The sequence below is a fragment of the Choristoneura fumiferana genome, chromosome 18 (genome assembly GCF_025370935.1).
Source record: "Choristoneura fumiferana chromosome 18, NRCan_CFum_1, whole genome shotgun sequence".
Taxonomy (NCBI): domain Eukaryota; kingdom Metazoa; phylum Arthropoda; class Insecta; order Lepidoptera; family Tortricidae; genus Choristoneura; species Choristoneura fumiferana.
Genome location: NC_133489.1, coordinates 12,804,411 through 12,814,291, shown reverse-complemented (window position 1 = coordinate 12,814,291; position 9,881 = coordinate 12,804,411). Strand labels below are relative to the sequence as shown.

The 9,881-nt window shown below is 34.0% G+C and overlaps 1 protein-coding gene across 2 annotated transcripts; it reads left to right on the top strand.

Moving 5' to 3' along the window:
• Positions 1 to 1,656: 1,656 nt before the first annotated feature.
• TRAM (translocating chain-associated membrane protein 1) lies at positions 1,657 to 9,551 on the top strand. Of its 2 annotated transcripts, none has more exons than XM_074101159.1 (9): positions 1,657 to 1,729; positions 1,887 to 2,040; positions 2,143 to 2,331; positions 2,409 to 2,562; positions 2,736 to 2,913; positions 3,559 to 3,674; positions 4,259 to 4,404; positions 7,495 to 7,609; positions 7,905 to 9,551. In XM_074101159.1, the coding sequence occupies exons 2-9, from the start codon at positions 1,909 to 1,911 to the stop codon at positions 8,006 to 8,008; spliced, it is 1,134 nt and encodes a 377-aa protein (XP_073957260.1). In that variant the 5' UTR covers positions 1,657 to 1,729; positions 1,887 to 1,908; the 3' UTR covers positions 8,009 to 9,551. The 2 variants fall into 2 exon arrangements, with proteins under 2 accessions (XP_073957260.1, XP_073957259.1); XM_074101158.1 differs by having other exon boundaries at positions 1,669 to 1,777.
• Positions 9,552 to 9,881: the final 330 nt, after the last annotated feature.

Here is a 9,881-nt window from a genome sequence, read left to right as displayed (position 1 = left end):
CTCGAGTTAAGTTGCAGTATGGCGAAAATGCTGCTCAATACGTTAATTCTGTATTGTAGTAAAAAAATACATTAAAGCAAATAGTTACCCAATTGAAATTTGTCCCGTTTTCTTCTCGCTAACCCAGTAGCTAAGAAGATGAAATTTCACAAAAAGAACTCGTCTCTGCTACATTTATTCGACCTCTATTTTGAGCTCATACATGATGAAATGAATGCACCAACTGAGGACGGACTCGAAACCAAATAATTGAAATATATTATTTAACCTTTTTTGCATTTTTTTATATACATTCGAGTGTGGCAGTCGCTTTAATTGTGCTGCTGTCCCTGGCTGAGTTTGTGGCCCAGGCCCACAGTGTTACCGACTTAACATTATTCTAAGGGGCGAGCGAGAGGATGTCCTTGAGCACGCTGTGTCTGTCTGTGCCTTGTTGTTATATCGGCAACAGAAATACATAATCTGTGAAAAATTCGACTGTCTAGCTGTCACGGTTCATTAGATAAGGCCAGAACGGCTACTACGAAACTCGAAAATCGAAGTTCGTGTCGTTCCGTCCCTCTGTCGCTTATACTATTTAATACGAGAGTGAAAGACAGACGGACAGCGGAGTTTTAGTAATAGGGTCCCGTTTTTACCCTTACCCTAAACCCTTACTGAACCCTAAAACATGAAATATGATTTTTCTTTTAATTACCAAGAACTAAAGTTTCAAAAGCTGAAATTGGGTTCATTTGTCATAAATGTGGAGTTACACTATCCATAAAAATTACAATCCTGTACACCTATAGGCAGAATCACTTGGCCTATCCTTTGGCAAAAGGTTCCAATTCCAAAGGTAAAGGCCTCGCAGCACAATTTTGAGAGGTCCGAAAAGCACTGATCCGCCAAAATAACGTCGCTTTTCACGAAAATTCTATGAAATATAAACATTTTTGTTTTTGATGTTCTAACGCATTAGGTTTAACCTGTATTTTTAGAATATTTTTGGAAAATAAGGGCCTGTTTCACCACTTGTCGACTAACTTTAAGTGTCAGATAAAAGTAATGCCGTCTTTGTTTATTGGGACAAAACAAACAGAGACGGCATTACTGATATCCGTCACTTAAAGATAGTCGACAAGTGGTGAAACAGGCCCTAAATAATATTTTTTTTTATGGAACCGACTGTGCGCGAATCGACTCGTACTTGACCAGTTTTTTTTTAATGGAATGTATTAGGTAGGATCCATTGCAGCTTAAATAAAGTACCTATTTATTTGCATTTAGTCAATACCGTGTTCGTTTCTAGCAGAGTTAAAACCGTATCGTCAATGTTTGGATTCGGTGGAGGTGCCGCCTCAAGCAAAAATTAATTATATTAGTACTTTGCATAAGTTTGTATAAGTAATTTATCATTCTCAATTTTAATTCGTTGTTTGTTTGTTGTTTTTGGACCCCAGTTCGTAGGCAAGCTTGGCAATGTTTCAACCAACGACAACATACCTACTTCCTTTGAGAAAGTAATTCGTCTTGAATTAAGCCTTTAACTCGTAACTTAATTTTCAAAATAGGTATTTAAATCAAATATAAAAAATGTAGTTATATTTATTTCACTTTTAAGGTAAAGTATAAAATTTCATATGTTAACAAGTTGTTGCTTGATATTTTTTGGTGCCAACACAACAATCAACAACCGACAGCGCTGTTGACGTGCGTGAAGTGAAAGTGTCACGTCGGCCAATTTGCTGTCAGTAATATTTTTGTTCCGATATAATTTCTTATTGGCTGCTTATTGGTACGGAATAAACGCTGCTATAAAATTATCTTGAATTAAAACTAGTTACTTGTTTCATGGAAATCTTCCTGAAAATATAAAACATCGAGTAAAGTTTAACATCTTTCAGATTTAGGTTATTGCCGGGAAAGATGGTAAAGCCTGCAATTGGAAGGAAAACTAACAAAAACCCGCCTATCTTCAGTCATGAGTTCGTGATACAGAATCATGCTGATATAGTATCATGCGTGGTTATGGTGTTTTTGGTCGGGCTGATGGTACAGGTATGTGAAAACATTTGCCACGTAAGCTAGTGCCTTGATGTTTTTGCCGATTTCGCATAGTTTTGATTGATTCGGTGTTTAACTTTGTGTTTTTTATTACAGACGACAAGTCCTGTAGCTAGTTTATTCATCAGTTTGCATCATAATGTAAGCGGTGTCGAGCCCACGAGAGAGTCGCCGAAGGGTGAGCCTTTCCTCTATGAGGCTGGCTGGAAAGATGGGTGTGCGGTATTCTTCTACTCGCTCGTTTGCGTCGTTATGCATGCTATCCTTCAGGAATATTTCCTGGATGTAAGTTATGCAACACCTGATTTAATTTTATAACATCTTGTATTTATTTTTATTTCACTGTTATGTATTGGTTTTAGAAAATATCAAAGAAGTTTCATCTGTCGAAGTCTCGGTTGAGTGCGCTGAATGAGTCTGGGCAGCTGGTCGTGTTCCACCTGGTCACACTGCTATGGGGAGGTGATGCTATTCTCCGAGAAGGATTTGCATTCAACATCTCACAGCTGTGGGATGGTAAGTTACTTTCTCACCTTATCATAATTTTTATGTAATAAATCATGATTGTATCTTAACTTTTATCACTTAAAAGTTTATACTCAGAATAACTGCATATTTCAACATAATAATTTGTATGGTTAACTCTATGAAGTAACAGCTTAGTGTGATGACTGATGATTATTGTCTAGGGTATCCTAACCACCCAATGAGTTTCCTGTTGAAGTTGTGGTGGATTGTACAAGCTGCGTACTGGATACACACCCTGCCTGAGCTCTACTTCCAGCGCATCAAGAAAGATGAGTGGACTGGTCGCACTGGCCAAGCCATTGTTGCTTTCACTTTTGTAGCACTGGCTTACGGTTTTAAGTGAGTTTTTCCTTTATCTTGAGTAATCACTTCATATCACTACATTACTTAATTATTATCCAGTTGGAAATCAAACTAATTATATTTAATTTGAATTGCATGAATATATTCTTGTTTATCACATATTAATAAATGTTAATTCTCTGCAAACCCTGCCACCATTAAATTTGAATGGTTTAGTGATGTTAGTTAACATTTTTCATGACTACAATACAATACAATACAAAGACTCTTTATTGTACATCAGACATAGTAAGCGATACAGAAAACAAATTATTAAAATTACAAGGTGAGCAATAGGCGGCCTTATCGCTTAAGAGCGATCTCTTCCAGGCAACCTTACTACTGACTACCCTTTTTCATAATAATAAGGTTTTCATTATACCTATCATATTTTGTCTAAATGTGTGCACTCATTATGATGCCTGTGCTGTTTACTTTCGTGTATTTTATGTAGTAGTAGTTCATGTAGCTTACGTCCGAGACTTTGTCTGTATAGAAATAGTTTATCGCGCGCCCATGGGAACTATACAGTTTTCCTGGAAAAAATAAATAGGTTTATTGTGTGTGAGGTGTTCAGTACAATTTTTTTATTTTATCTCAACCATAAATTATTTAACCTTTTTTTGCAATTTTTTTTTATAGATTCCAGCGTGTTGGAGTCGCTTTAATTGTACTGCACTCCCTGGCTGAGTTTGTGGCCCACAGTTACCGACTTAACATTATTCTGAGGGGCGAGCGAGAGGATGTATTTGAAAAATGTAAGCAAATTTTAATATGTAACTATTTTACTTTTACAAGTCACTAAAACAACTTTTATTCACAGTGTGTTAGTACATATTATGTTGATGTTTTATAGGATGTATTATATTGTAACATAAGAATTTTGATAAAATAAGTAATCAAGTAAATGACACTTAATTTAAAATTGCAGATGATTGCATGCCATTTTGGTAAAATAATGTAACTATTGATTGTTAACTTAATTGACCTTCAGTAATGATATTTCATGCAATAAAAGATTTATGATTTGGCTAACAGAGTAGTCATCAGACAATACAATTAGCATATACCATTGTATTGATTTGTCCCTCGCATAGGGAATTATGTAAGCGTCTCATGGCTGACGTGATTTATTTATTGAGGTGTTCAACAGCATTACAATTATCATCATCATCTGGCATGTTCAAAACCTAGTCAAAAATAAGAAAATAAAAGATTCTATTATGCCGAAATATAGCTGTCTAGGCTGTATAAATGCAGCTAGACAGCATCTTAGCAGCATTTGTTCATGGATGGACTGAAACATACTTTTTTAAACTATTTTATTGTTGTCACCGTGCAGTTGTCAGCTTGATCAATGGAGCGGTGTTCGTGTTCGTGCGACTGTGCTCGCTGGTGCTCGGTGTGCTCACATTCTACTTCGGGCTGGCTGGAGTCGCGCCGCTCATGCTGCGCGTCGCGGCGCTTTCGTTACTTGTCTCCTTCCAGGTAGATTAACAATAACATAATAGATGCTATAGCATAGGGGCCACGTGAGTTTCATAATTCTTTGGTAAAACGAAAATGCTAATAAATACAATTCTATATAACATTCCTTGTCTAAAAATGGTTTTATTAATACAACATAACACAATACAAATATTTTTCATTCAATTAAATGTATTCAAAATTCAGATAAAAATGAAAACATATTTTTGATTTAATTTTACTGATGCAACTCAAGTGGCCCTTATTTTCTTTTGACTAGTATATATTCAGATGACTTAACTTTGACTTGTTTTCAAATCTCACGCCTAGAAATCATTGTATTTACGTACAATCATTCACTTTAGTGAGTGTTAAAGCAGACTTTCAAATTCAGATGTACGAGAGTACTTGAAGCTGTAGCACACAAGCGTCTCTCACTCAAGGACATAAAGAATTCATCTCTTTCACAAGCTAGGAAGAGACATCTGTGTCTTATGTGAGCGAAAAAATTCACGCGCTTCATAAAACTGGCAGAACTGACAGTCTTAAATATGGTTAATGAGGATATTTACGATGTTACGTTAAGGCTCCTCAAAGAATATGTTAGCGCTATATGAGCTATGATTGTATTCTTGTGCTTGTTTACGAGTGATTTTCTCGTTCTATAGTCCATTCAGGATAATATTGGACTCTAGAAGGTCAAAGAAGTAGGGGTTCTAAACATTTTTTGTGAAGTCGTAGTAATGATGATGATGATGATGAATAACAGAAGTAATAAGACGAAGTCATAATTTTGTTTACTTTGTAAATAGATTAATATGTAATGTAGGTACTTAAAAGATACAATACGTAATTTGCTACATAATATTAATTAGATTTATATTTATACATAATTTAATAACTAGGGCCTGGAATTTTGACAGATTGTAGGGAGAGAATACCGCTTTTTATCTATGTTATCGACAAATCGATAGTTTTTTTTAAATTTATGTTGTAAGTAACTTTAATACATAATTGCAAATATATTTTTGCTTGAAATATTATTACTATTAAATACTTTATATTGGCTATGGTAAGAACAGAAGGAATACAAAATAATATAAATTTTCTCTTTTATTTTATCAAAAGAAAACAAGTTACCAAACAATAATTAGTCTCAGAGGGATCTTTTCTCAAGTTATAAAATATAATGGTATCTATTTCTAATTATAGTGATTTTAATAACGTAATTTAAACGGATCAAACTTTCCGATATTTCGAACTTATTTCATCATTGACCGCTAAAAAAAGTATGGTTCATCGGAAAGTTTGAGGTTTTATTTAATTCAAAAAAACCTATCGATTTGTCGATAAAATCGATAAAAACCGGTGCTCTTTCCCTACAATCTGTCCATAGCCGCACGCTAAATTCCGGGCCCTATTAATAACTGTGTTTCGTGGACTCTTTCACTCTCATTCCCTGTTCAAAAATATTCTACTCGTAGTTTCTGCTATGAAGTTCAAGCTTTTTCCATTCCAAATTTCATCAATTTGGTGCAGAGCTTTAGTTGTGAAAAGTTAACTATTCGTTCGTATATGATTAAAGTCAAGTAAGTCATCACATTTTGATTCAAACTGGCGATTAAAAATTATACATAATTTACAGAATATTTCTCGAGTTAACAATATTATAATAAATTATAAACGTTCCGTTTCTTGCAAAATGTTCTTTACCATTCCCTTTAGGTATTTTATACGAAGACGTTTCTGTTTTTAACAAAATAGGAAAAGTTTTTTATTGTTTTTATATTATGATATGAAAAATAACAAAGTTAATCTCACTAATATTAATTATAATTGCGAAAGTTTGTAAGTCTGTATGTTTGTTTTTTACCTACCTCTTCACGTCTTAATAACCGTTTAACCGATTTAGGTGAAATTCGGTATACAGATGGTGCAAATCCCGGGGAAGGACAGAGAATAATTGTTATAAGTACCGGAAAATTACATAATACGGTATTTGACTATTTTGTATATGTTTTATAAATTAAAACTACACAATGCCTGTTATTTAATAGAAAAACAATTTTTAAGCTACCTTTACAAATAACAAAGTTATAAAGGTTTGAAATTCAAGATTAGACAGAGAAAGACATACTGGCATGTGACGTCACACACCAGTACCGCCATACTTGCTGCATAGAGAAAAGCGTTTGAGAAAGAGATAGGTATGTAGATTTTCCAAAAAATCACTATAAATCCAATTTTCAACTGATTTAAATTTTCTCTTCGCTAAACACTATCTGTACATCTATATTTTCATAATAATATTAAGATATGGCAAAATCAGGAGTTGTCTAATACCATATTCCTGTGGGATAGCATTAAACGAATTCTACGTGAACGGAGTCGCGGGCAACAGTAAGTTAATGAATAATTGAAAGTAATATTTACGTTTTCGATATTTTAATTTCCTAAAGCGTTCATTATAATGAGCCTATGTACCTACCTTCTGTCCATTCCTATATTGAACAGACTGTAGATTAAAGAATAGAGAGGCCTCGCGTTATAAATAGTATTGTTCATAATTATTATTGGTAGAATACATGCATACAATAACTATTGAATAGCACAATATGTATAAGCGATATAGCAAACAGATACATGGATAGAAAATTACAAGGTAAACAATAGGCAGCCTATAATAGATTTGATGTCCTATTGTTTTATGTAATGCCGTAAAAATGCATTACTTGTATGATTTAGATTTATGACCATGTGATTTTTATTGGTTCTGAGTAACCTCTGGGAATATTACTCAATACCAGTGATTCAGATCTCAATAATTCAAAAGTTCTTAAACCGCAATTTTCAATGAAGAAGCATACAGATGTAGTGCAAAATGATTTTCCATCGGGAAAACTCTGAATACGACGGCAACCGAAGTGTCAGTCAATTATTGTATTAAATGAGTATTCATTAATAAGTAACTTTATTATTCAGTGTCAAATGTCAAAGTGACAAAAACTATTAGTACTGAGGCTGATTGAGAGAGCACGATAAATACGAACTTTTCCGATAAAATTAATATTTTTTGAATTACATCTTAACGTGATATATTTTTGTTCCTAGGTCTATCTTATGTTCAACTTCATCTCTGAAACCATGAAGCAGAGGCAAGAGTCTCGCCAGTTGGCTCTGAGCAGACCAAAGAAGGAGAAGAAAGAGAAGCCGAAAAAGGAGAAAGGTATTTTTTTTAAACTACCCATACTCAGTAAATGAAATTAATTCAATTCAATTTATCCTCAAACTTTCATCCATTGTGCTAGTAACAATGATGTTAGTAATATATAATAAAATAAATTATCAACTTCGATTAAGATCTTAAACATTTGGCGACTAAAAGGAGGCACTAGGCTGTGACCGGGCCGGGTAAAGAACCCAGCGTCTTATGAATGAACGACCCGTCAAACTAAAGTTGTTATCACAACAAAGTTTCTTTTTGACTAACAATTCTAACGTAACTATGTTCTTGTCAACAGTGAAGAAAGTTCCCGTGGAAGATTCGGACCTTCCCGAGGTGGATCAGAACACGAACAAAACTCTGAGACAGCGCCAAGCTGCCGCCGCCGCCAAGGCAAAGTGAAGCCACTTTCCTTCTAAAAACCCACAGACCTGCACTTCCGAACATTGACGACGGCTACCGATACACACTACTTAACGTTTCGTTAGCCTATTACGTATTTGACACAGTAACATGACAAGATACGCCATTAAAAACATTGTTTATACTTACAAAATCTGATGAGAGTTATCTCTATTTAGTAGAATAACCATGACAAAATTAATACATCTAGATCATGGGGGATATTTGTACGGCGGTTTGCGAGTTTTGGCCACCATCTGAAGTGCATGTCTGAGGCTCGAACTAGTAAACAATGAATGGTTGTCCTCATCCCGTCGTATCTCAGTCTTTCCACTACATAACGAGTCTTTCAATTTTTGCCAATCTTCCTGCTGCGTTCAAATATTAGTATAACAACGTGTCGTCACGTCAACGAATCGTCGGAGCACAAAGTAATTTGTTGTTTGTTTGACACCGGCTATACTTAGACAATGTGAAAATAAAAGAAACTTGTTTAGTTCAGAATTTCGACCCAATATTTAACAGAAAACAAGGCATAACCATAACACGTTATTTAGCTTAAAGGACGATTTTATTGCAAGTTGTGAGTTTTTTAAGAATATAGTATTTTTAACTTCGGTGACCATTTTTTTCCACTGTAATTACATTATTCTTACTATGTTTTATTTTCTTTAGTTCTTGACAGTATAGTGTAGCTTAAGATTTCTTGCTTTTATTTCGAAATATATTTAAAGTCAAAGTCAAAATATTAAGTGACACTTGAAAGCTTAAACAGAATATTTCGTGACAGTACTATACCTATAGCTTTCATGAAATCGTCCTTAGATAACGGTGTATGATCGTTAGCAGTTAGAAAATAAAAAAATAAAAAGCAAGTTGTTAATATTTGTGTCAAGTTCTGATTTGGTCCACACAAACAAATTTTAGTGTAATCTTGATTTGGATAGCAAAACTTCGTATTGTCATTTAAAAGTATAGTGGATACAGGGTTGTAAAATATCTCCTAAAGTGTAAAAATAAATTTCTAGGTTAAAATGTTGTTTATATGAATATATTGATAAGGATTATGAGGTACTGTGTGTTCAAACACTTTAAACGGAGGAAACTGCATAAATAATTTGCATTTTTAAGCTATTTTTCATCATTTCCAATACATAGTTATTTTAAAGATATTCATAATTATTTTTGTATCGCGGATTGCTTTTATTGCATACCACTTTTATTTTTATGACATTTTATTTATTTTTCCTAGAGTTTTAAATGAAAAGTTTATTTCGGTGCTCTCGAAAATTATTAATTTATTAAACGTACCACATGCTTGCGGGTGGGTTGGTCGGTTCTGGACAAGGAGTTCAGAGAGGCGGTTCTGTTACACCATGAGATTGAATCCATGATTGTTGTTATGTATGAACTTGTGCATAAATGAAATTATTCTTCCTAATGTGAAATTTGTGCTCATAATTTATAATTATTATTTTCACGAAATTGTCAATTTTAAAAGCTTGATGTTATTTTTATTTCAGAATAAATTTTGTAACAATAATTTGATGTTTATATTTTGTCCCATATTGTATTTCACCTTATATATTCAACAACAAGCATCTTTTAAGCAAATCTCTGTACCTACTACAGGAAAAATGGCATATTTTGGCGGCAAAATATGTACATCAATGAAACTTTTTATCTTGGCACTAGAAATGAGGATCTGCCGAGTCTAGGCCAAGTCCTACCAAAATTTCGGCGTTCTACCCCCTCCGAGGGGGTATGGGCAGAGGGCAACGTTTTAAAATATGCAAATTTTACAAACTAGGCCAGTGAGGGAGGTGTCATTTTCTATGTATTTTTTTGTGCTGAATCGAATGAGACCATACCC

Coding starts and splice junctions, on each gene's coding strand:
- TRAM (XM_074101159.1), top strand. CDS start 1,909: ATGGTAAAGCCTGCAATTGGAAGGAAAACTAACAAAAACCCGCCTATC. Junction 2,041..2,142: donor TGGTCGGGCTGATGGTACAG/GTATGTGAAAAC, acceptor TTTTTATTACAG/ACGACAAGTCCTGTAGCTAG. Junction 2,332..2,408: donor TTCAGGAATATTTCCTGGAT/GTAAGTTATGCA, acceptor TATTGGTTTTAG/AAAATATCAAAGAAGTTTCA.